At 41.8% G+C, this 25,904-nt stretch overlaps 5 protein-coding genes and 3 non-coding genes across 14 annotated transcripts in view; 2 read left to right on the forward strand and 6 right to left on the reverse strand.

Annotated features, from left to right (window-relative positions):
- The first annotated feature begins 5 nt into the window (after positions 1-5).
- mlst8 (MTOR associated protein, LST8 homolog (S. cerevisiae)) lies at positions 6-13,027 on the forward strand. 3 transcript variants are annotated; one of them, XR_008599465.1, is made up of 9 exons: positions 6-141; positions 817-868; positions 954-1,116; positions 1,196-1,271; positions 1,432-1,584; positions 1,680-1,804; positions 2,062-2,225; positions 3,145-3,429; positions 9,936-13,027. XR_008599465.1 is itself a non-coding variant. In XM_023298841.3 (8 exons), the coding sequence occupies exons 1-8, from the start codon at positions 13-15 to the stop codon at positions 3,261-3,263; spliced, it is 981 nt and encodes a 326-aa protein (XP_023154609.1). In that variant the 5' UTR covers positions 6-12; the 3' UTR covers positions 3,264-3,782. The 3 variants fall into 3 exon arrangements, 1 of the variants encoding a protein (XP_023154609.1); XR_008599464.1 differs by lacking the exon at positions 9,936-13,027 and adding an exon at positions 7,064-7,204; XM_023298841.3 differs by lacking the exon at positions 9,936-13,027 and having other exon boundaries at positions 3,145-3,782.
- bricd5 (BRICHOS domain containing 5) lies at positions 3,777-9,681 on the reverse strand. Of its 2 annotated transcripts, none has more exons than XM_035943155.2 (6): positions 9,546-9,681; positions 9,162-9,299; positions 8,927-9,076; positions 8,432-8,539; positions 7,073-7,217; positions 3,777-4,353 (listed from the first exon to the last, which is right to left on the reverse strand). In XM_035943155.2, exons 1-6 carry the CDS (start codon positions 9,597-9,599, stop codon positions 4,259-4,261), a joined length of 690 nt encoding a protein of 229 aa, XP_035799048.1. In that variant the 5' UTR covers positions 9,600-9,681; the 3' UTR covers positions 3,777-4,258. The 2 variants fall into 2 exon arrangements, with proteins under 2 accessions (XP_035799048.1, XP_023154612.1); XM_023298844.3 differs by having other exon boundaries at positions 7,073-7,220.
- Positions 10,196-12,820, reverse strand: pgp (phosphoglycolate phosphatase). The gene is made up of 2 exons (XM_023298833.3): positions 12,226-12,820; positions 10,196-11,258 (listed from the first exon to the last, which is right to left on the reverse strand). The coding sequence occupies exons 1-2, from the start codon at positions 12,818-12,820 to the stop codon at positions 10,933-10,935; spliced, it is 921 nt and encodes a 306-aa protein (XP_023154601.1). The 3' UTR covers positions 10,196-10,932.
- A 1,326-nt stretch (positions 13,028-14,353) lies between the features above and the next one.
- On the reverse strand, positions 14,354-14,425 carry trnag-ucc (transfer RNA glycine (anticodon UCC)). Its single transcript has one exon. It is a non-coding gene; the product is annotated as a tRNA-Gly (tRNA).
- A 259-nt stretch (positions 14,426-14,684) lies between these two features.
- Positions 14,685-14,756, reverse strand: trnag-ucc (transfer RNA glycine (anticodon UCC)). The gene has a single exon. It is a non-coding gene; the product is annotated as a tRNA-Gly (tRNA).
- Positions 14,757-14,996: 240 nt separating this feature from the next.
- trnag-ucc (transfer RNA glycine (anticodon UCC)) lies at positions 14,997-15,068 on the reverse strand. Its single transcript has one exon. It is a non-coding gene; the product is annotated as a tRNA-Gly (tRNA).
- A 643-nt stretch (positions 15,069-15,711) lies between these two features.
- zdhhc4 (zinc finger DHHC-type palmitoyltransferase 4) lies at positions 15,712-18,990 on the reverse strand. Its single transcript, XM_023298838.3, has 7 exons — positions 18,851-18,990; positions 18,422-18,551; positions 18,252-18,325; positions 17,985-18,163; positions 16,626-16,751; positions 16,189-16,433; positions 15,712-16,094 (listed from the first exon to the last, which is right to left on the reverse strand). Exons 2-7 carry the CDS (start codon positions 18,542-18,544, stop codon positions 15,795-15,797), a joined length of 1,047 nt encoding a protein of 348 aa, XP_023154606.1. The 5' UTR covers positions 18,545-18,551; positions 18,851-18,990; the 3' UTR covers positions 15,712-15,794.
- The window catches only part of grid2ipb (glutamate receptor, ionotropic, delta 2 (Grid2) interacting protein, b), a 47,507-nt gene continuing 39,761 nt past the window's right edge, over positions 18,159-25,904 (forward strand). Inside the window, exons 1-4 of one of the 4 annotated variants that reach the window (XM_035943151.2) lie at positions 18,159-18,580; positions 18,994-19,109; positions 20,220-20,347; positions 25,475-25,728. In XM_035943151.2, the coding sequence (XP_035799044.2) occupies positions 25,483-25,728 (246 nt within the window). In that variant the 5' untranslated portion in view covers positions 18,159-18,580; positions 18,994-19,109; positions 20,220-20,347; positions 25,475-25,482. Of the gene's footprint in view, positions 18,581-18,993; positions 20,348-24,038; positions 24,664-25,474; positions 25,729-25,904 lie in introns of those variants that run through there. The other 3 variants (XM_055004472.1, XM_023298836.3, XM_023298835.3) reach the window with 3 other exon arrangements.

Genomic DNA, 25,904 nt, shown 5'->3' on the forward strand with positions numbered 1-25,904 from the left:
CTGACAACCAGCATGAATGTGAACCAGGGGACGGTGGGCAGCGACCCGGTCATTCTGGCCACGGCTGGATACGACCACACTGTCCGCTTCTGGCAGGCCCACAGCGGGATCTGCACCAGGACAGTCCAGCACCAGGACTCTGTATCCTCAGTCTGACTCACAGACATCCTGCTGGGACTTGTAGAATGTAGAACAAAATTTCTACTATGATGTTCAAATAGTTTAGGATGGTGATCAGATTAGTTTTGCACCAAAACCTTTTGAGCTGCTCTACTGGAGACCTCTGACTTAATCCACAAAGGTCAATCAGATTACCTGATCAGTGACTACAAAAGGTGACTAAGGTAAAATGCAACTGTAAAAACTGACACAATGCCACAGATGACAAGAAAAAGACAAGATCATGCTGCTGGAATGCTGGATGCTGGCATGTCAGTTAAGGCTGTAGCCAGGCACTTGAATGTCCACAACTTGGAATTGATTCACACAGCTCTGGATGGATGTTTCTAACAATATGAGTCTGACCATCAACTTCACCAAGCCTTTTAGGAGCAGTGGGACATCCTTCCACAAGCAGCATCAACAACCTCATTAACTCAGCGTGTGGCAATGTGTGATGCAAATGGTGCAAACGGTTGATACTGACTTGTAAATTCCAGTCCAATACCCCAATATCGTTTTCAGTTTAGTGCGTACTTGGTTGTTTCATGAAATCAATTCTGTTGTAGAGAGGTTGTGCTTTGGAACAAAAAAAAAAATCCTCTGTGTCAAAAAGAAGAAATCTGATGAATCCCCTTCCTTAACATTTGCCTTCAGCAAGTGAATTCACTTGAGGTCACACCTGACAGAAGTATGATCGCTGCTGCAGGTTAGTTAAGAATATCACTGCGCTATTTTTCATTGTTCATTATACTACTGCTGCAATATTTCACTGTATGTTTGCCGCTCGTAAGGTTATCAGCACATCCGCATGTACGACCTGAATTCTAACAATCCAAACCCGGTCATCAACTATGATGGAGTCAGCAAGAACATCACATCTGTGGGCTTTCATGAAGATGGACGTTGGATGTACACGGGAGGAGAGGACTGCATGGCGCGCATATGGGACCTGAGGTACTGCAAAGCTAACTTACTGTCCTGTATAAACTTGACGATAAACAGCAACAAACTGTTTTTACTGCTCCTTCTATAGGTCAAGAAATCTGCAGTGTCAGAGGATCTTCCAAGTAAATGCTCCAATCAACTGTGTGTGTCTGCATCCCAATCAGGTGAGACCTTTAGTCTCCACTAATCCTTTACTAACATGAAACTGTTTGTTACTGATTTAAGATTAATGTTCATTTATTCTAATATTATAATAAGTCCTTTAGAGCGTATGTGTTTTGTGTCAGACATGTCACTATACATCTAGTGTTGTGTATTTTCCAGGCAGAGCTGATTGTCGGAGACCAGAGTGGAGTGATTCATATCTGGGATCTAAAGACGGACCACAACGAACAGCTGATTCCTGAGCCAGAAGTTTCAATCAACTCCGTTCACATTGACCCAGATGCCAGTTACATGGCAGCAGTCAACAGCTCGGTCAGTGTCGAAACAGCTGTGTGTCTTTGTGCAGCACACTGGAGTGTTACATTATTTGTAAAACCCTCCCGTGCTTCCTTTGTTTTCCTTTACAGGGGAACTGTTATGTGTGGAACCTTGCTGGAGGCATCGGCGATGAAGTGACTCAGCTCATTCCCAAGACTAAGATTCCTGCACACAAACGCTACTCTCTTCGCTGCAAGTTCAGCCCCGATTCTACGTGAGTGTCCTCCTGTGCACACAAAAATACAACAAAGCAGTTTTCTGTCTGTTGGGGCACCCTCAAATGTGTAACAACAAAAAAAGCTCAAAAATGCATCTTAAAACAACTTTTTTTTCCCCACCAAATCAGATGCTATTGCACTCTGAAAATATCCTAGAGCTTCCAAATTGCAAAATTAACTTTGTATTTTTGCATATATTAGCTTGGGAAAGACGTTTTCTTTACTAATGTTTTGCATTTGTCGTTATCTTCAGACTACTGGCCACCTGTTCAGCAGACCAGACCTGTAAGATCTGGAGGACGTCCAACTTCTCGCTGATGACAGAACTCAGCATCAAGAGCAATAATCCTGGAGAGACGTCCAGAGGCTGGATGTGGGACTGTGCTTTCTCCGGAGACTCTCAGTATATTGTTACCGGTGTGTACATGAACCCTTATAAATGGGTGATTATTGTCGTCCAACATCAGTACACTGATATCACTGTCATTCTACAGTGAGATCATAAATTATTATCAATCAAAGCAGGGTTACTTCCCTTCTGGTGTAAACACAGGGATCCACATGTTTTAGAGTTATGAAAAATCTATATCGCAAAGAACAATATGATGTAAGGTTATCATTTTGTCATTGTAATTTTCAAATTCTTAACATGCCTAAGTACAAGTTTTTTGCTAGGGTTATAGTGTCTTTACACAGTAGGGATGCTGGGATATTTAAAAACAAAAACAGCGTGGATATCATTTTAATTATATACATATGATACTATTGTAAATAATCCAGCACCACTAACTATCTGGGGAGGGTTTAGCAGAGCTCAGTTGTCTTATGGTTCTGTGGTAAAAACTGTTTTTCAGTCTGTCCGTGATTTGATGGAAGCGTCTGCCTGAGGCTAGAGGGTCAAACAGATGGTGTCTAGGATGGGACTGGTCCTTCAGAATGTTTGCTGCTCTACTGAGGCAGCGAGAGCTTTTTTTCCCCCTTTTTTTTTTTTAGCAGATTTTAGCACAAATATCTGTAGATGTTGCAAAAGTCTGATATCATGACTGCATTATGACACATCAGTAATGCAGACTTTGTATTGGAGTCATGCAGTTGCTGCTCTTGAAGTCAAATATTGCCAGCTATCACAAAGCAGGTTACAGCTTTGTAACATATTGTCATTGTTTCGTGCAACGCGTTCTCTGCCCTGCGTACATATTACCACACGTGATGTTTAGAATAAACACAGATGTTTTTTCCTGTAACACTGCTCCGTGTTTGTGCACAAATCAAGTGGTTTTAGCTGGCAGATGTAGGTAAAATAATACAGTTGTGACTGTGCATTTTCTGTCCACAGCGTCCTCAGATAACCTGGCTCGCCTGTGGTGCGTAGAGACCGGTGAGATCAAGCGGGAATACAGCGGCCACCAGAAGGCCGTGGTGTGTCTGGCCTTTAATGACAGCGTGCTCGGCTAAAGAGGACAATGTTGGACACTCAGTGGAGATACAAAACAGGACAGAAAATGTTCGGTGTGACTATTCTCAGACGGTGCACATAAGTGTCGGATCAGCAGGAGTGATCGTCTCGACAACCCAGAAGCTTGTGTTTCAACGTCACAGTGACTCTCTGTGGCAGATTCCTGTAAGTATTCAGCAGAGCAACACAGCCACAATGTTCATTATAATGCCTTAAAAGGCCCAGCACCGCTTTTTGCACAAATTTTCAACATGGATACAGAATCTTTCCATAACAAGGCAGGAAATTGATATAAGCCTCTGTTTTGTACAGAGCACCATATTTATTATATCAAAAGGACCACATTATTCGTGTTAATTTGTGCTCGGATGTGCTGTAAAATTGATTATCCTCTTTTGTGTGCTATGTATAATTCATTTCATACTCTTTATTCCAAGTTAATTTGTAAGGTCTACTGTTCTGAAGGATCACATAAGGAGCAGGAAGTCTTGAGAATAAATTATGTACAGCAATTTTAAGGACAAGTCTTCCTTTTATTCAAACTAATGAATTTTTTTTTTGCCATAAATACCCACAGAACGTGTCTTTTATTGGACAGATCAAAACCACTCACATTGCAACAGGAACGGTTACACATAATTACACTGCAGCAGTAGGTTACAGGGAATGCAATTAGAGGCATGTACAAAAAAAAGGGGACCTTTCTTCTGTAATCTCTGAAGTGTGCCACCAGAGAGGGTATTATACATGAAGGGAGTGACGATGGGGATTTGGCGATAACCATGACAGCCTGTCTCCATCTCTTCTCTCTCGGAAGGATGGAAATGGACTGGAAGGGTTGGCTGCTTGAACTGGTTTACTGGCGACTGTATGGCACAAAGGAAACAGTCAAAGCTTGCTTTTGTTCTGCTTTTTTTTTTCTTGTAGAGAGAGCAAAAAAAAAGACAACTTTGTTTCCCTGATCTTTTGCTGGGAGGAAACGGAGAATAGAGAGTCACTCTGGCAGGTAGTAGAAACACACGGACACGCAGATGTTGCTGGGAAAGCAGATGTCGATGCAGAAGTAGACCAGCCTCTGTTTGCCTGGACCTGAGACAAAGAGAGAGACCACAGTGACTTATAAATAACATGCAGAGAGGATACAGATTCACTGTGGATCATCAGGAAAGAACCGGCAGAATTTGGTAGACATTATATATTGTTTAAAATTATGTAAATGAAAGGATTGAATTAGTCACAAAACGAGTCCTTTTCACATATTAATAGTACATTTTTCTGCAATATTTTCACATTTGAGTGTGTGACATTTACATTCTTCTTTCTGAATGGGTAAATCTGTCAGCAGCTCTACATGTCGGCTGTTAAATGAGTATACAGTGAAGTACACAATGTTTTTCAGCTGATCTTTCACTGCATGGGAAAGGTCACAGTATGTAATAGATTAGAGTTGGGTTTCAGCCTGACGCGTTGCTTCGTTATGGAGCTGCTACAGGACTAATTTAAACATGTCTACAGACTCTGGTGACACTGACTAATGAAGGCTTGGGACAAATATGACCATGCATACATTACTAATATTTGAAATAACATGCACTTCGGCACCAAAATGTCACGATATAACTGAAATCATATCTTCTATCACCATAACTAAGATTTTTCCTTCAGTGTGAAAACTCTGGTAGTGTGCAATGACTTTTAAAGACTCTTTAAGTAATGTTTCTTTTATAGCTGAAACAATCAGTCATTTAATCAATAACTTAACAGGCAGAACATAAATTGGCATCTTTTTTAAAATTAAAAATTACCTGATTTAAGGTTCACTTGTGGGAATATGATGCAAATATTAGTTTTTTTTTTTATAGAATATCTTTGGGTTTTAGATTGACAGACAAAACAAATCATTTTAAGATATAATATCCAGCTGTGATGCAAATTAAAACTGACAATTTTCAGCATTTTCTGGCATTTTATAGACCAAATTTGATAAAGGAAAGATTGGTCAGATTATCTGACAAAGAAACCATTTTAGAAATCACTGGGTAAGCTAGCACTACATATGCTGTCCTTAAGTTATAGTGATACCAGGATCTAAAATATAAAGTTGGTATTCTTGTATGTTTTTCAGATTGTGGTCAAATCCCGAGAAAAGTCAGAACCTGAATTCCCTGAGGCACTGAGCCTGTTCATTTCTCCTGTCAGTGTAAATCTACAAAAGCAAATCAAAAGATATTGAATATATCTTTCTCTGGGCTTTTACTTGAACCCTTAAAACTGTATCAAAGCTGCACAATTAGATTTTGGTACTTGAAAATAATCCCTTCCCTGCCCTAAAATGGCTTACATGTAACTTTACAGTTTTGCTTCCCTAAGAATGTGCAGATCGAAGTCTCCCCCGCCTCTGTCTTCACTCACTCCTACTGATTCATGGCAGCTCAAGCACACCAGCTCACCTACTCTATACACTACACAATGGCCATTTTCTACATTTTCTAACCTAAACCTGTTCTGAACATGATAACAACATGGTAAACCCCACCCTGCAAGTTGACAGGATTGGTTCCTTAGGTTTAAGTCTAAAACCCCAGAAGTCTGAATCTGTGTTTGTGTGTGTTTTGGTACACTGCAGTTTCAAAGTGAAAATACGCCATGGCCCTGACAGCTTGTTTTGCTCTGAAAGTGTCTTCATGCATTTAAAAAAAAAAACAAAAAACAGTAATATTCAACATAAGGGTTCTTCAAAAAAATGTTGTGCACTGTGGTTTTTAGCAAAAGTTAGTCAGACGGGTAAAATGTGCACTTGTTGGGACTATTTTCAGTGGCACATTAATACCCATTTTGTAAGTGAATATTTATTACTCCACCAAGGAATGTAAGAGTTATGTGACTATCGGCATACATTTGTCTGTTTGCAACATTACTCAGAAAGAGAATATCGGATTTAGATGTCATTTTCAGGGAAGGTCAGAAATGACACAAGAACCAAGTGATTAGATTTTGGCAGTGATGCAGCTTATAGTCTGGATCCATGGATTTGTTAAAGATTTCTGTATCATTGCGAGATAGTGGCATGGTGTCACTGTAACTATGACAACAAGTGAACACTACGTCAGCTGCCTGCTCAAGATCACATGATTGTGATCCTACTACAAATCCACAGTTGCGGACTTATCAGGACTTATCCGTCAGAAATAATACAAGGAACAGTTGATTAAATTGTGGGGGTGTTTCTGAGTCCCATCAATTCCCGCCACCTGCTACATATTTAGGTCATCTGATTTGGTATCCGTACGTGATGTACACATGCATATCACATGCCTGTGTTCACCGCAAGTTCATTTTGTTTGTGGATACATCTATATTAAATGGCCACATTCTATAGAGTCGTGATTTTGGCCACAATTTTTTTTCAATATTTCAGCCGTCGGAAATGATACTAGACTGAGCAGCCTTGGCGGAGAACTGTGCTCTTTCTTGTTTTGATTATGTGAATACTTTAGGCAGCAGGACAGTGTGTGTAGGATTAACTCAAAATCAGCTACAGCGCCCATGTTCATTGCAATGAGGAAACGTCAACCAGGGTAACAATGTCTTATTGAGGCAAATATTTTTAGATACCACTGGAGCTCTGTCAAACTTTGGATACACAAAAAGTCCTAATAAACCAATTGTTGGTTTTGTTCACAATTAGCAGAATACTACTTTTATTTTCTGTGTTTAACTTGACATGGGTAATAAATGCAGGTAGATTTTTTTTCTCTCCAAATCTTTCACATGATATGTGTTATTTATGCCATAGCAGTCCTCTCACCCTCAGCTCTCCTGGTCCAGTGGACAGACCTGTCCTGACATAAAGCCTGCAGAGGCTCCTCCAGCGACGACACGTTCACCTGACTGGCTGCCAGCACTCCCAGGAACTCCGTCTGCCTCCGGGTTTCATTCCCAGACAGCTGGAACTGCTGAGGACAGAATCACAGTATCTGTATCCACAAAGAGCTTTATCTTTTGCAGAAAGGAACAGAAGCTCCTGAGCTGGAGTTTTACTACATAAATGTGTGGAATCATATTCAGCTCATAAAGGGGAGAGAAGAAAACTGAAACTCAATCTGCTATTAGCCTGAAATCTTCACTGATGAGGTCAACATGGCCGCACATTTGCGCTCCTATTCGTCACAAAGGCTGTGTGTAATTGCACCACTTACACCTCTGATTGGCTCTGATAGTGAACCACTTAAAGCCCCGTTGTGCTCGAGTGGGTCACGTAACAATCAGTTTTCCTCTCCTGTAAAAGACCAAGAAGACCTTTGTGCCTCAGCACAGACACAAACCACCAACTACTGTCCCTCCACAACAGCTAGGTTTAAATACGGAGGAGCTGTATGAGATATGCGACACCACGAGACGGGATCAGAAACTAAACTGTAGCTTTTGATGCGTGGAAATGGGGTATTGTGCAGAAAGATGGTAAGGGAGACAAACAGAAGTCCCTCTCAGTTTACCTGCAAGCTCCCACATCTTATTCCTGGTCTCCATTTAACCACAGCCAGGGCTATTCTCCTAATTCTCATAATTAAGAATCAGATAATCCCACACAAATCATATCTGAGGGCTCAATTCAGAACTGGCGTCAACAGTAGAGATCCAGGCATTAGCCAACAAGCAGACACACACGGGCCCTTTCTAATGCACCAACCTGTTTTTTAATCCAAAAGAGGCGTCTTAAAAGCTAAAAAGCTCTTGCACAGAGTGGCCATTGTGCCCGGTCCAGGGCTCAGGCTCGCTGCCGTAGCCTCCTGTAAAAGGATCCCGGGCACGCCGAGGGGGCCGAAGGGATCAGATGTGCTGAGGAATTCAGCCGTGGAGGCGAGAGAGGCAGACTATGAGGCTCTTCAGGGCCCTGTACGCTTCACCCCTCTCTTTGTGCGGCACGGCCGGGAAGTCATGCAAAACTCATGAAACCCAGCAGGTCCTGGCTCAGTGGCGCAGGGATAAAGCCACGAGTCAGAAATGCCAGTTCGCACATTAGCGAGGCTGTGACTTTAGAAACGCCTGGCAGAGCTAAAAGGGCAACCTTCTTATTCCTAATATGCCAGAGTACGCTTTGATCCGGAGAGGGAAGCCCTTTTGTATAACACGAGTGTTGGGTTCTGATGTGCCGAAATGTCCTTACCTTGTGTGTTGGCTCGTGGAGGAGGGAGTTGACGTTGTCGTAGTCGGACTGCTCCATCTCTCGGAGAAAGCAGCTGTCCTGGTCCACGGGTTTGTAGCATATCAAGCCCTGCAACACAACAACAACAGACATCCTACTACCCATCAGAACCGAGGAAGCTTTTTTAGTCATTCCATCAATCACTGTCAGGAAAGTTGGACACGCTGTTGACAGGATCAGACTGTTGTTTTAGAGGGTGACCAGGCTGGAATCAACACCCACACTGGGTCACACTGATATCTTGAGATTTTTTCCCCCATTGGTCACTTATTACTCATCATAAGGTTTCTTTATAACCCTCAAATCCAAGTTGCTTTTTTAAATTGGTGATATTACACTTTAAATTCCTTCAGAGTTAGGATAAAAGTTCCCTTGGACCTCCTTTGGCTCCGCCCCTGGCTATGTAGCATGTATCATTGGAGACAAAACACACCAAATCTCCCCCACATCACTTACGTGCTTCATATCGAAGAGCACAGTGGACGTCTGATTTGCTGGCGAGGTCACCGAGAAGGTCACCAGGTCATTCTTCTGGTCCACAACGGCTGACTGGTTGATCAGAATGCCGGTCTGATCTGGAACTGTGATTCTCACAATCTGTAAAGGCTACAGACACAGAGGAGTTGCGTCAAAAACAACAACCGGGACAGCAAGAAGCAGTCATGGCGGATGAAGTAGGCGGGATACGTACCGAAGAGAGGGGCTGAGGCACCCCGAGGCGCCCCGACAAACCGAGGGCGATGACGACCAGGAGGAGAGAGGCTGAGAGGCTGAGCCAGAAGGCCTTGTGTGGGAAGTGGGACTGGGGGGACACGTCAGGGCCCCCATCCTGAAAACATGTTTGAACAGCAACAAGCTATTTAGTCAGCAACTGAGATTTTAGTCTTAAATTCATGACGACCGCTCAGATTTATCTGGCTGGGTGCTGGAACTCTCAGTATTGGAGGATCCATCCACTTGTTGCTGCTTGTATTGCAGGAAAAGTGTTTGGATGACAGCAAATCGGCTACCTGCTTTGACCCCTTTGCCAGCTGATGTTTAAATCTCCCCTCAGTGTGTCGCTGCCGTTACTCACCGAACACTGTGCTTCCTCCAGCCGGTTCTCCGAACGCTTCCAGCACCTCACCATCCTGTGTCCCTTGACGGCTCCTCACTCGGTCTGCTCCCTTCTCGCAGCTATCGGCATGGAGCTGTGGTCATGACCAGCGCTGACTGAGACTCAGCTCACCTGGCCAGCTTCTCTTTTGTCACCGCAGACCTCCACCCCTTCCTCCTCCTCCTCTTCCTCCCCTCCTCTCCCCCTGGTCTCACCGTTTCCCTCCCAAAACAGTCACACAAACCACTCAAATCCTGCCAAACTCAATTTTTCAACTTCTGTCTTCCTGCAATTTCCTCTCGTTTCATGTCTTGTCTGCCTATTATGGCCTAATACTCCTCTTTAACATGATCCATCTTTCCATTGCAGCGGCCCCCCCGCCTTCTCCTCAGTCACTCACTCCAACATACTCTTAGACGAGAGGAATTGGCTGCACTCCCCCACTGCAGACAATGGACAAAGAGGTGAAGGCAGGCGCAGCTCGGAGAGTCTCTCTCATCAGGTGAGAGGTGATATTCTGACTGCTGCTGCGTCCAGCCGACGATGACAGCCCAAGGTGACTTTAAAGCACAGACAGGACTTAGAGGGAGCTTCAATTTAAACTTAAAGCCACAGAGAGGTGAGTCAGATTCAGCGGAAATGGTTTGTTTTATTGTGGCTTCAGAAGAGATAGTGTTGCTAAGTCCATACATTAATGTCACTGTGTTTCAGTTAGAATAATTAACACTGCAGACATAAAATAAAGTACATGACAGAGCTGGGTATCATTGCACCATCCTCTGAATCTCAGTGCAGGCATCAGCGCATTCTGCTGAGGTCTTCAAATAAGTTAAGGAACACAGAAAGCTCAAGTTTGACCAGTTCAGTGCGTCTTACTTGTCTTGTCTGCCTGTTATTTATAGACTTTGAACAGATGTAAACCTGAGCGTGTATTACCAAACTGTTGACACTGTGTGCTCGTTTCCCTTTTTGAGTTTGACTTGTAGTTGCTTAAGTGGAGATTGCATCACAGACAGAATAAAGGCTTGTTGAGTACACAACTCTCCTTAAAAAAGGAACATAAATTCAGCTTTTTTTCGCCTCTTTAACACTTAAGTACATTAAAACAATACTGAGGCTTATTGTTCTTCCGTTATTTTCCATTTAAATTATGTTAAAACTTGCTGTTTTAGTAAAAGACAATAAAATCTGAGGAGTGTCTCTAGAAACTTTGTTTCCTTTGTCACACAGCAGATTACTGTTATACAGATGATTTTATCATATTGATCTTATAAAATAAAAAAATATTCCTTTTTAAAAGACAGTGGACCCTGGCGTGTAAGCGGTTAGATGAATCTGTTAGATCATTTAGCAACATGTCTCAGTCTTATCCCTGCAGAGCTGGAAGGAGGTCCGCGATGCTCTCCACATAATAATCCGGCACCATCCCCTGCTTCTCCGCACAGCCGCTCTTCTGGTGGGCTTCGGCGTCCGCCACGCTGTTGACCCCCGTCAGGGTGAGGAGGGTCTTCAGGCCGCAGTTGGAACCCAGCATGATGTCCGTGTCCAGACGGTCGCCGACCATCAGGCAGCGTTCGCGCTCCACGCCGAACTGGGAGGCCACGCAGTCGAACATGTAGTGGTTGGGTTTGCCCACCGTCTGGGCCTGACACTGGGCTGCCGTCTCCACGCACTGCAGCAGGCAGCCTGTACCTGAGGGGCAGAGGAGGAGGTGACTGTTTAGATTTTTATCCCTTAGATTAGAGCAATTTTACATCACTGCTTTTGTCTGTAAAAAAATTGTGTTTCAGAGGCAGCGTTAGGGCTGCACAAAAGACAGGAAAGAGAATGGAACCAAAATACTTTACATTCCTATTACCACACCTTTGAAAATATTACTCTGTATTTCCTGGACAAAGGTTTTCAAGGAAGCAGACAAATATAAGAAGATGATATGAGAGCATGATAAGCCGGTCTCCATTCTCGTTTCAACTATTCCAATATGCAACTTCCGATCTGGTAGTTACAGGAAAAGTCAGGAGAGACCTATGCTCAGTTTTTTTTTTCCCCACTTTTAAGGAAGCTTTAGTATTGTTTGTGAAAACGTAATAAATGGAGATTTAACTTCTTTTGTTGCATGTAGACCATATTAGGCCAGGTCCGGATGTAAACCACTACATCTTGACGGGTCTAATCTGTCCCCCTCCAGAGAGGTAGAGTATATTGTGAAAACTTCATTCTATGAGTGAAAAAAGGAGACCCGTGCTTTTGTTGCATGTAGACCACATTAGACCAGGTCCAGATGTAAAACCACTACATAGAGACTGGCCAAATATGGACTAGATTGTCCTGCGAACACTACAGATTGTTTAAAACACTGTCTCTGATTCATGAAAGTTTCATTCTAGTTGTGAAAATGCAAAAAGGGAGAGATTTCGTTGATTTTTTTGTACTAGAAAACATTAGTCCAGGTCCAGATCTAAGACCACAACTACTATACAGGTACTGTCAAATCTGGACTAGATTATGCTAGAGAGTCTTTAACAGGCAGTGTCTGATTTCTGAAAGCTTCGTTTTGGTTGTGAAAATCTTTTAAATACCGTGTATTGGAACAGTGGCCTTGAGTGAAAGTAAGTCTGCAGGGAGTGTTAATCTGCTTATGTGAGGTGTGGATCTGTACCTGGCACAGCCTTCCCTCCCTCCAGAGGCAGCCTGGTGTCCCTGTTGGTCCCCACGAACAGACAGCCCTGCTGGGTCAGGTACTGCAGGGCCCGGTTCAGCTTCATGTAGCTGAAGTGTTCATCGAAACCCACCACCACCGCCTTCACCTCGGGGTCCAGGGGCACGTTGGCCCAGTCGGCCTGCTTCCCGGAGATGAGGTCTGGTCCCACCCCGGTCTGCTGGATGCCCACCGCCTCCAGCTCCTGCCTCATTGCGTTGCTTCCTATCAGGTACACTTTCCCGTCCACCTTGCAGACCGTCTTCAGGTACATGGCGGAGCAGTACGCGGTGCCGAACACCTCCTCCTCCGTCACGTTGAAGCCCAGCGTGGTCATCTTCTCGGCGTACATCTTCCTGGTCTTGGTGCTGTTGTTGGTGACGAAGAAGACCTTCTTGCCGCTCTTCTTGAGCAGGTTGATGACCTGCGGGGCTCCGGGGATGGCCTGGTCCCCCCGCCAGATCACCCCGTCGCAGTCGAACAGGACGCTGTCCACGGAGTCCAGCAGCTGCTTGACCAGAGCCCCGCTGAGCCGTGTGCACTTCGAGCCGGACATGAGGGCGGTGGACGGAGCCGTTAAACACTGTCACACTGAAAACCAACACCAAACCGGTCGGTATGTATCGGTCCTGGACGTTACTTCACCCACAGAGTAAAGTCACGAATGTTACGGTTGTCTAAAGCGGGGCAGCGGCGGAAAATAAAACACCCAGCTGAACTCCAGCTAATAGTAACAACCGGTCCAGACAACCGGTTCTGGTTTTTTAAAAAAAAGTGTAGTTAAAATTCACCGGAGAGCCAGCCGACCGACCTTCCACCGACTGTTGCAGCAACTGCAGCTACTTCCGCACCGGCTTAAAGAGACAGGTGTCACACTGAAAGAGGTCCGGCTGCTCCCCGGTCAAACTTTGGTCACCCCTGATCACAAGCTCACTTTTCTTATTCTGCACCTCGATTCCCAAATGAGAAAACATATGTTTAAAAAAATTAAATGTACTTTTTTGAAGTCAAACGTTTTTTGTTAACAACTCCACAGTCAAGGAATTAAACGCAAAGGACCATGTTTTTACAGTTTCAGCCCAACACTGCGGAACTATAGGCTGAATATAACAGGCTCCCCCGATTGTCAGAACAGCTGAGTCAGCCAGTGCCTCAGTTTAAAAAGCTTTTCAAAACCCACCTATACAAACATTTGTATACTATATTATAATGCCTTTACTAAGGTTATAGTCTCTCTTTTTTCACACACTGTCTTTTCGAATGTAGTATTGTCGTTTTCAAAGATTTTTTGTTGCTTTTTAAAAGAATGATTGCCTTTTCGTATGTTTTATTACTTTTTGAGGATTTATTGTAGCTCTATATAATGTTTTTAAAAAAAAAATATTTCCAAGGTTTTACTGCCTTTTCTAATGCTTTGTTGTGGCTCTTTTTTAATGTTTTGTTGTCTTTTCTAATGTTTACTTTGTTAACATGCTGTATTTTCTAATCTTTTCTGTTGTCTAAAGTTTAATTGTCTTTGTAATGCTTTATCTTTTTAATGCTTTATTGCTGCTTTTTTTGCAGATGATTTTGCATCTAATGTTCTATTTTCTTTTCTGAAGTTTTATTGTCTTTCACGTCCCTTTATAATTGCCCTTTTCCAAATTTGTTTTAGCTTTTTAGTGTTTTTGTCCATAGACTGTATACGACTCTTATACTGTCTATGGCTTTGTCTTATATATACACTCAGTTGATCCTGTCAGAGCTTACCAAAAAAAAAAAAAAAAAACGTTAGTGCGTTGGACGGGAATCGAATCCGAATCAACTGCTTGGAAGGCAGCTATGCTAACCACTATACCACCTACGCATGAAAAACTGAGGAGATGCTATAGATTGAAAGCAGAGGAAAGCATCCATATTTTCTAATGTTCAAATTTTTTTCACTATCTTTCATGTCGCGTTATTATTGCCCTTTTCCAAATGTGTTTAAGTTTTAGTTGTTTTGTCCATAGAATGTATACGACTCTTATACTGTCTATGGCTTTGTCTTTCACATAAATATACTTTGTTGCTCCCGTCAAATCTTTCCCCCCCCCAAAAAACAGACAATTGCGTTGGCCGGGAATCGAACCCGGGTCAACTGCTTGGAAGGCAGCTATGCTAACCACTATACCACCAACGCACGAAAAGCTGGGGGGGATGCTATGGCTTGAAAGCAGGGCAAAGTATTCATATTTTCTCTATTTTTTTTCTCTGATCTTTTACTATCTTTCATGTCGCTTTATTATTGCCCTTTTCCAAATGTTTTTAGGTTTTAGTTTTGTCCATAGAATGTATAGGACTCTCATACTGTCTATGGCTTTGTCGCTCATATAAATATACTTTGTTGCTCCCATCAACTCTTCTCTCCCCCCCCCCCCCCCCCCAAAAAAAAAAAAAGTTGCGTTGGCCGGGAATCGAACCCGGGTCAACTGCTTGGAAGGCAGCTATGCTAACCACTATACCACCAACGCACAGAAAGCTAAGGGGAATGCTACGGCTTGAAAGCAGGGTAAAGTATTCATATTTTCTCTATTTTTTTTCTCTGATCTTTTACTATCTTTCATGTCGCTTTATTATTGCCCTTTTCCAAATGTTTTTAGGTTTTAGTTTTGTCCATAGAATGTATAGGACTCTCATACTGTCTATGGCTTTGTCGCTCATATAAATATACTTTGTTGCTCCCATCAACTCTTCCCCCCCCAAAAAAAAGTTGCGTTGGCCGGGAATCGAACCCGGGTCAACTGCTTGGAAGGCAGCTATGCTAACCACTATACCACCAACGCACGGAAATACCTGAGGATACGATGGGAACACTCTTCTGCCATCGGGCTATATTGGCGCTACTGAGTGAGTTTCTTTTTTTTATTGTGTGGTTGTTTTTAAATACCCCACGGGGGCTGTATTTAATGACCAGGAAATGCTGATAGAAAAATCACTACCTACAGCAGCCATGTGAAAGAAAAGCACAGCTGCAGACCCATCTCTTCACCGAGCACGGTTGTGTTTTTTGTTTACCTTATTTATGTGTGCATATGGTGTGTTTGATATGCTAGCAGTCATCATGAGGGAAAAATAGCCCATTTATAGCTGAGCATTTCCACTTTGAAACTGCAGAACACTAATGAGTCTCAAAAACATAAATTCAAACTTAGGTTTCATATGTAGCTAACTTGCACAGTGGGACAGTACAACTATTCTTCTTCAGAATTGATTTAGAGCACTAATGTGTATTCTGACATACTCGAATGTTACAGCTTGCCTTTCTGTAGGACAGAGTAATTTTACGGTGTGTTGCCTTGGTTGTAGGTGAGCTGATGTGCTCGAGCTAGAGCAAGGAGGGAGGTGTAGATAGAGGCAGGGAACTGCACATTTAATATAGAGACAATGACCTGAGCAATTATGTTAGCAGATAGAAAGCAAAGCCCATAAAGAAATCACCAAACTTTATTTTCCCAGTAGTGGACAAGGGGACATTCACTTAGCCAGTGAATAAAGTAGAAGACCTTTTTTCAGTTGTCTTTTTTCTGAACAGGCTTTGGAGGGAAGAAAATCTCGCCCAGGTTTCGCAGCAGTCCTCGACTGTAGTAGTATCTCTTAGAGTGATCTGGGGCCGGGCTGCAAAGATTGTCAGCTGTAGTAGTCGGGTGACAGTGCTGACAAACGTAACCTCGGCTTTTGTACCACTCATTGGACGTCTGGTTGACAAGAGCCAGGTAGGAATGGAACAGAGCGTAGCCGGCCAGGAGGAAGAAGACAAAGATCAGAAATCCAAGCATGAAGACGATGCGGGGGAAGGTCAGGAACAGATGCTGGAGGGACAGAGAGAAGCAAAATGTCTCAGCTGAACACAAAAATGGAAACAAATGCAGCATATGTATATAATATACAGTAAGTTAGCAGTACCTGTACAACAAACAGAGGTCCTGCTGGCTGCTGCTGGCCGTACTCATCTATATAACTGGCCCTCAGAAGCCCTGAGCGCAGTACAGCATGAAGCAGCATGTCTATTGTTAGCAGGGCGATGTCACCTGCCATGGCACACACACTGAAGAGGTAAAGCAGGAAGTATCGCGTATTCTGAGCACCGACGCAGTTATTCACCCAGACACAGTGGTGGTCGAAACGGTGGACACACCTGTTGCAGACCCCTGAAACACAGACAGTCTTTGCTAAATTAATTAAATCCTTTAGTGAGTATCAGAAGAGAAGGAGATACGTTTTGTTTTTCGAGCAAAAGGGTTCACATTGGTACAAAAAGCAACAATGGGACAAATATTCAGATGTAACTATCTAATCCAGAGAGAACAGAACAGCTGTAGGTGCAGTATGACAGAACTTACGGCAGTGTTTGGAGCGAGCTGGTTTGACAAGCTGGCAGGTCGGACAGGAGATTCCCGGGTGAAACAATCTCCTGTCATACGGATAGATGTGCAGCTGGCCAGCAACTTTCTTTTTTGTCACTGTGCCTGGCAGATGGTGAGATAAGAGAAAAGAGTTGAGGAAATATAACAAAGCACAAACTACAACTATAGGAGATTTGTATTATAATTTTTTTTTAACTTTAGTACAATGGGAGCTCGATCCTGTACCTTGTCATTGATTTTATCAAGGCTCTAAAATGTAAATTCTACTGTGCAATCGCTGCCTTGCACCTACATTATAAAGGCCTTAAAAACCAGTGTTAAGGTAGAGCCGTGCCACTCTAAGACTAGACAGAATGACCTGTGAATCCTCAAGTAAATTATACGTAGTCAGTGTGATTGAATTTAAAAAGATAAATATGTGGAAAATAGTGGACATAAGCAAAGCTGCATGTTTCAAAGACATGGACCCAATGAGGTTAAAGTATTTCAGCCTGTTTTACGTGTTTTTCTGTTAAGTGACTAAGACCAGAAGGAGTACATTTTATATCAATTTTAAAGTATCTGCAGTGGCTACCTGTCTGCTTTATCCTTCTACTAGTTTGATTATTTTTAATTTCTGGTTACATTCTATTTACAATCCCGTTCAAAAGTTTGGGGTCACCTAGGCAACTTCATGCTTTCCATGAAAACTCACACTGTTATTCATGTGCTAACATTATTGTGCAATGGTTTTCTAATCATCAATTAGCCTTTCAACATGATTAACTAACACAATGTAGCATTAGAACAAAGGAGTGATGGTTGCTGGAAATGTTCCTCTGTATGTTCCCCTATGTAGATATTCCATTAAAAATCCACCGTTTCCAGCTAGAATAGTCATTTACCACATTAACAATGTCTAGACTGGATTTCTGATTAATTTTATCTTATCTTCACTGAAAAAAAATGCTTTTCTTTCAAAAATAAGGACATTTCTATGTGACCCCAAACTTTTGAACGGTAGTGTATAAGAAAAGAACCATACAAATAAAGTCTGACAGATTGATTTATTGATTGATTACCAGACTCCTCCAGGACACAAAATAAAATTGCAGATATGCACTAATGATATATGATTACCAACTCAAACTTAATACTAAATCTAGCACCACATTCTCAGAGTAAATCCCTGTGACTTGTGAAGAGTTAAGATTAGGACATCAGATGTGTACAGAAGCCTTGTATTCTACTGGCTAGGGTAAACAAGTCTTTTACAGACCCAACCTCACCGCACAACCCTGTCTTCGTCATGCTTTCTGTTCTAACATCGCTGCTGCTAACAAATAAGAAATGAACCTGGATCTCTCCTGATGCAGAGGTAGAAGAAGAAGGTCTTGATGGTGAGCAGGACGTAAGGCACTGAGAGGCTGGTTAAAGTGGTGTCCATCTCCCTGCAGAAGCCAAACACCTCATAGGTGAACTCTGCATACACAGCTCCCTCCAGCAGGATGTGCAGGTAGATGAACATGTTGTTCCTGTATTTACGAGCAGAAAACACAGACTGAAGGCTGAACGCACACGATCACATTGACTTTCTCGGAGCACTAGGCTTTAACTACAAACCTCTGATGAAACAGTCTGTGCATTGTCCTCTGTGAAAACTTTTGGAGCCATTTTGGTGTAAACGGAGCAACTGTCTGTAAGTACAATTGTAATAAATTAGTATAACAGCGCCACGCGGTGTCGGGTTCTGGTATTACAGTAAAAACGCACTTCATACAGTGTTACCTTACCTTTACTACAGAGTTGTAGAGAACACTAAAGGGGGTTTGTTGCTGACCTGAGTACTTGCAGACTAGAGCTATACACGTGAGCACCACCAGGACGTAGACAGCAAACAGAGTGAGGAAATCCATGTCTCACCTGGCAGCATCACAGAGAGGAAACAACAGGTGTTTAACGTACAAAACTCAACACGAACAGGCACCAAACTGAACAAGAAGCTACGACTTTGTTACTGTTACGTTTATGTGTCTATTTTGTTTGGAAAATGTTGAAGAGCTTTACACTAAAAACCGCTGGTCGAGTCTTCGAAACAGCCCAGACAAGTTGTGTTAGCATGCTAACCTAAACAGAGCAGCGCCCACTGTTAGCAAAACTGCACACCAATTCCTACTTTCTTTCATTTGTAACGCCATTTTCTGGTTCGTTTGAGCCCTTACCCTCTAGTCTAGTCACACATAGCTGGCTTTCGGTTTTTCATATCACGTCTACATAGTTGGTTTGGTTTGCTCTACAGCTCTCAGCCTCATTTTCGATCCATGCTACTGTTCTGTATGTGTAAACAACAGTGCTACTTCCTTAGCATCCAGGCTGGTGGGCTGTGCTAGCATCGCTGCTGCTGAGCCAAGAGAGAGACGGACACATGAGGTTTCAGTGCTGAAATTAATGGAAAGTCTAGTCTTTCGACGTATGAACAAGGTAAAACAATATTACTTTACATTATAATAAGTGAATAACGTTTACTCTGTCCATGTCTCTTGTTTTACTGGGAGACACTGCACGTCTTAAGAGGAAATTTCTAACTAATGGATGTAAACATGAAACTTCATCATTTCACTACTTGCAATTAGGCAATTTTTTGTATTCCAGAGTTTTTAAAAAAATGCATTTTTAAATATGCAAATTAAGTATTATTTACCTAAAAATACCCTAATTTGCATTAATTTCCCAGATAGAATTCTAAACATTGAATAAAACCAGTTTAAACATTATTTATTTTCTTGAAAAATTAAAATGAAATGTTTATACTGAGAGGACTTTGGCTTTTTGTCACTCATTAATCTTAAAATACTACTAGAAAAAAAGCCCTATTAATAAGGCTGTAAATTATAGATGAACAAGTCCTTTCTGTGAAATCTCTCATAATGTAGATGGGAGCAAAACTGGAAAGTCTGGTGTATGTAGGTACCACTGAAATGAAGACAGAATGTGAGAGAAAACACAATTTGAGAAAAGAAATCTACAAATGTTCATGGACCAACTGGAGTAAAATAACCACCTAAATGTGTATTTCTTGTCAGTAGTCTGAAAGAAGACATGTCATAGAAATAGTATATCCCAAAATCCCAAAAATGTGTGTATAGATAAAGTGAGTGGAAAAAAAATCTGTGCCTTTTTGCAAGTAGCATCTTGCCATAAAAGTCAATCGCTAAATAACTGAGAAAGGGACATGGAAGGAAATGTTTTCACTCAGTTTGGGCTGTCTTACACTGTTCATAAAATCCTTTTAATTTTCCATGAGCACCCCCGTCCCACGATCATCAATATGCTCAGAGTTTTCCAGATTCCTGATTGCTTGTCAGGTGTTTTCCTGGATTGCAGTGAGATTTGATGTACTTCCACGTTCACCTGGATCCAGGACACATACGTGCAACATCACTTTCTCAGAGTCAGAATTACAGTCAGACCACTTAAGAAAATTGCAGTGATTCCAACATTTTGACCTCAGTGTTTACAAAAAAAAGAGTGTTTGAAAAGTGTTCTTTTCTGTCTTTCTCTGCCATCCTGTGCCCCACACAATGCAACAAGGCATCACAGGACACCTGTTGGATCTGGTTGCAGACATGGCCCAGCACTCATATTACAGCTCACAGCGCTGCAGAGAGGAGCATTACTCAGGAGCTGTCCACACTCATCTATGGATGCTGTCTAAAAAGGTACAGTGTGTGTGTTTATGCCAGGTTTTTGTTATGCTGTGATCAGTTAATGATTTTAAATGTCTCCGGTGTTATGTAGGGGTTTGGTCACAATGCTGTGAGTGTATTTGCAGTTACAGTTTTGGATTTAAAAGTGTTTCTGACTACTTTTCGCCCTCCTTTCAATTTTGCTTGCCTTAAGTATAATCAATTTAATAAGTGCCCTTGTTTATTTAGTATAAAACATATCCAAAGCCTAAGCAGATATTCTCAAATGTATAAATGATGTCTTTTGAAGAAGAACTTATTGCTGAGTTGAAAGGCTGAGAGTTTTCTGAGATGCAGTGAGATGTCAGTTTTGTGTTTGTCATCTTGTCACAGATGAGTTAACTGTCTTGGCTGTAGTGTAAGAGGAGAGTTTGATTGAAGTGAACAGTGTGTGTATGGAGCTACAGCCAGCTGTGTTTAATTATTCATTTTGTACCGCATTGCCTGTTCCTTATTGTGCACTTTGCAACTAATGACAGTTTACACTCCAATAGGCCCACCAGCAGGCTTCCTCACTACTTTCTCTTCAGCTGTAATGAATTCTTATTTTGATCTACTGACTATAACTTATATATGTTAAGGGCGAGGTGTCTGGCACTAATATAATAGCCTGTTTTGATCTTCTCCTTATACATAATTTCTTATTCAAGGGAAGAAGAAGCTAATTCCTTTATGTATTATCAAGTCTGCACTGTTTTATTATAAATCCATCCCTACACTCTCAGTCTTTGCAGTCATAAAAATAACTGTTACCAATGTTCTACATTTTAGGTCAATTTTATTCTTTGCAGTTGCTGCTATTGGCTTTTTAGAGTGCATTCTGAAAGCTAATACAGAGCTGTTTCACTTTAGATTAATTCTGCTCAAATTTGTGTTATCATGAAATTAGGAGACAGGACAGACAGAGTTTTTTCTCAGCAGTTTGACTTGTACGAAAAGCACAGGCGTCACAAATGACATTAATTATGGCTCTGTTCTGTTCAGGTGTCACAATAAAACCTGACACTGTGACCCTAAAATTGAAGCAAATGGAATTCAGCTTGTTTTGTTTTTATTATTTGCAGTTGTGCTCTTCCCACTTCCTACATTTTGACAACTCAATAACTTAGAAACAGCTTTTAGCTTTTGTTTAAGTTCATTTAAAAACTCTGCACAAGTGTTTCCACACACTCTGACTGATTAACTAGACCTCCTCTGTGGTTGGAGTTGGGGAGATGCATTAATAAAAGGCAAAAGACTTTGATGAGAATGTGTAATTGCAATTATTGTCATACAGTGTTTTAAAGCTTCAGTTCAGTATTTATTGTATAACAGATTTAAAACAGGAGTTCACTACCACATGAGGCATCGTCAGATTACTAACTGTTGAGACTTTAAAGATATAAAATGCTTCAAACATCTATCTATTACATTTGTTAAATGACGCAGGACATAGAACAATTATCACAAATGCTGTGACAGTGTGAAGTCAGATGAAAAAAAAATTCTTCTAATGAGAAAATAATAGCAAATTTTCTGAAATTGAAATTAGTAGCAGCAGCTAAGTCTGAAATAATAGTAATATAAAACAACCATGTGTCAGATGCGCTGCATAACATTTATCCTAAACTGCATCCTTTGTGATTCGCTAATTGCACTGTTTCAAATTGTGATTTGCAATCTAGAAATTGTTTACCCCCGTATACATAAGGTCATCAAACTTCCTGATTTCATAAGGATGATAAAAGTGGATGATGTTCCTCAGTAGCAGGTATTTTAAAACTACCAGGAGGATGAAGGAGGAGTGAGTTAGCTGCAGTCTGCACACTACATGCACCAATAGAGGCTCAGGCCTGATGACTGCTGTGGCAGTTCCTAGGTTCTTGATTGACTTGTATCATTACTAGTGTAGTGAAGTCTAATTATCCAAAATAAAGGAAGATACAGTGAGGGTAGAATAAGTGAGTGGAAACTCTTCAATAATATTTTTAGGTTTGTTTAATGCAGCATTGTTTTGTTATATTAATTAATTTAGTAATTTATTATTGGGCCACATGGAAGATCACCAAGCTCCAAAGCCTTCAAATGTTGCTATTGGTAATGTGTTAGCTGAGATTGTCTGTTTGCACAAGAAGTACCCCTGTATGAGTGGAAATTTTGTGCCACAAGAAACTAAATTTGAATAGTTAAAATTGTTCAACTTGAATGATTATTCAAGATTGTTCAACAAATTCAAATTAAACTTTCAAGCAGTTAGTGGCACCAGTTTCTGCCCATAGACACTGAGCTACTGTATATTAGCTTTTGGTGAGTTGTGTTTGCGTGAATTCACATATGTAAGTCTAGTATTCAGTCTGCCATATAGATCTGTTATGGGGATGTAACATGCTTCACCAGCTCCTAAGTAAAATATCTGTCTTAGCTGCTAAATAATCCACTATCTTCTCTGGCTAGTTGCCAACTTTGCTGTTTGAGTACAGTGGACTTATCATGGCTGCCTGCTGTGACATGAAAAATAGTTTGTGAGAACAGTGAGAGCGTTTGATGATGATTCTCTGTGGGTTCTTCACTGTGAGTGACAGTACACAACCTTTTGATGCATTATTTGGTGGCTTGAAAATCCTGAATATTGCAGCTCTGGCAAAACAACTTCTTGTGGAGTTAGACATTCTGACATTGTTCCTCTTCTGTCTTCTAAAATAGCTACTTACCAGTCAAAAGTTTTAGAACACCCCAATTTTTACAATTTTTTTATTGGAAATTATGCAAGTTATTGTCTCATTGTACTCTGAAATGAAAGCATAGAACAAATAAACGAAGTTTAAAAAAAATCAATTTAGAAACCAAAATGTATTCTAAACTTTTGACTCATCAAAGTAGCCACCTTTGGCAGATAAAACAGCTAAACACTCTTGTGGCATTCTTTCCACAATGGACATTAAGTATTCTTCAGAAAGTTTTTCCCATCTCTGTTGCAGAAGTTCCCATAAATGTGTGGCACTTGTAGGCTGCTTTGCTTTCACTCTTATGTCCAGTTTATCCCAAACCAGCTCCATGGGGTTGAAGTCTGGAGACTGTGCTGACACTCCATGTTTTCAAGCTTACCATCTTGTTCTTTTTTCCTACGGTGGTTCTGGTACAGCTAGGACTTATGTTTTGGGTCATTATCTTGCTGTAGGATGAACCCCTGACCTACTATGTGGGCTGTACAGCTTTGTCCTTTTTACTCCATACTATCGCTTGCATTAAATATTGGATATTTACATTAAAACCTCTGTGGGAGCTAGCACTGCTACCAGCTGGTGAGTCAGAAACAGGCATCCAGAATAAATAGGTTGAAATGAGAACATAGACTACACTGATTTCAGTTTGAATTTGGAACAATAGTGGTTTCTAGCACCTTTTTTGTGTTGTCATCCACAATTCTAAATGTTTTATTACCACCAGATTGTATTTCCTATGATGTAGTCAGTGCCTAAAATGGTTCCACTTCAACCAGTGTAAATCTCCATATAAATATCCATTAAATATCCATGCTGGGGAGCACGTGTTCTTACTGTATTAATGACAGGGGGTGGAGGAGAGCCGAAGATTCAGCTGATAATCCCACTAATCCCACAGGCTACCGTCTTAAATTGCCCCTGCTCCTTCTCAATGGGCCGAACATTTGAGCGTGCTCTCACACACACACGGACACACAGAATTCCAGGCAAGCAGACGCTCCAATTAGTACTCATCAGGCTTCCTTGCATCGACGCAGAGTGATTCTGGGCCAGGAGCGGTCCCTCGGAGAGCCACCTAGCCAAGAGAGGAGGAGGAGGAAAAAGACACATCGGTGTATTTATAGAAAAATGAGGCCTCACAATACCCTTTTTGGAGAGAGAATTATTAAGGAACCGAGGTGCGCGGGTGCATGCGTCCCAGTTTTCTGATTAACACTGTGCAAGCAGGCTGGCCCTAGGATGAATCAGGGATGAGACGCAGGACTAACTCCTTGACACACTCACAGAGAGACTGCACTTGCTTTTCATGCACACTCACCCTTTGCTCATGAGGAGGCTGCTGTGGTTTCAGGGTGGAGGAATGGGGCAATGTTTTGAGTTTTCTGTTTGACTTTGGGTTGTGGGTGGACAGGGAGGATTTGTGTTTTTTTTTTTACACTATATTTGAGAAGACAGATTGGATAATAGCCTGCTAGCAGGCCACCTGCTATTTGACATTCAAGATGAAGAAGTTTTTGCAAAACAAAAAAGGCCGATACTCTTTTCGGCAAAGCAAACGGGGCTCTCGGTATCCATCTAAAGATTTCTGTAAGTCCTTTTTATCAGCTTCGTCCACTGTGTGCATCCTGCTGTGCTCTGGCTCTGAAGGCTGTGCAGCACATCATTTGCCTCCAGCTGAGCCAGAGGGTTTATTGCAGATTATATTTAGCAAAACATCTTCATTTTAGTGTAAATCTGTGTTTGTCATATTAGAGATGCTTTTGAAAGCTGTCACATTTGGGTTAATTCTTTCTCGTTTTAATATCTCAGTCCAATTTGGCCTTAAAGTGCGTTTATATCTGCCATTTTACTTCATTTGCTTGTAATTTAATCCTGTTTTCTACCTGCTAAAGACTCATCAGTGCTGTCAGCCGTGTGACTTTGTTGCATAATTACCATTCAACAGGAAAGGTGTGCGTGTGCAATGAGTGGAAAAAAAAATTGCTGGAGGAACTTTTGTCTCTAAAGTTAATCAAGGTCACAATCTCTGCAAATTTGATTGGCTGCTGTTGAGTTTATGAACCAGGTCAGGGACCGCTGAGTGTGTCACGGTTCAGGGTAGAGGGTTACAGAGACACACTCGATATTATAGGCTGAGACACTGGAGATAGAAGGAGGAAGGAGACGGAGAAGAACTGCATCAAATTGAAACTCTTTAAGACATGCTGTAAAATCTTTGGGTTTTTCCGCCATGTCGATAGAATTGAATTCATTGGCTGAAGTAGGTATGTGTTTGTGTTGGAATTGATCTCTTCATTTTTTAGCATGCTGTCTCATAACCTCACAGAGAAAGTGTATTAGGAGTTGTAGCACAGGACTCCATATTGCAAACTTGTGAGGTCACTTCACTATCTTCTAGTCCTCAGCATGCCGACGTCCAATCAGGGCTGGCCTGAGGATTTTGGCTTCCAGCTGGGTGGGAATGGACCCAGCTACATCCTGTCTGTGGAGGAGGGCAGCAGCGCCCACTTAGCTGGGTTGCAGGCGGGTGATCAGGTCCTGGAGATCGAGGGCCACAATGTGTCGACGTTGGGTCCACAAGCCGTCATCGCCATCGCCCAGACTCAGAAGAACATCCCTCCCAGCATTGGAGTGGTGTCCCGCATACAGCAGGTCTGACAGCTCTTCAATCCTTTAAAGCAAGATTGCATATGTAGGTTAATACCTGTGGAATTACATACCATAGTAATCTATAGACTGAGAAGTATGTGGGTGAATGTTGGGAGTAGACTCTGTGGTTAAACAGAATGGCAATTTCTTAAATTTTGCAAATTCTTTTCTTGATTCTT

The sequence above is a fragment of the Amphiprion ocellaris genome, chromosome 18 (assembly GCF_022539595.1).
Source record: "Amphiprion ocellaris isolate individual 3 ecotype Okinawa chromosome 18, ASM2253959v1, whole genome shotgun sequence".
In the NCBI taxonomy this organism is placed as follows: Eukaryota; Metazoa; Chordata; class Actinopteri; family Pomacentridae; genus Amphiprion; species Amphiprion ocellaris.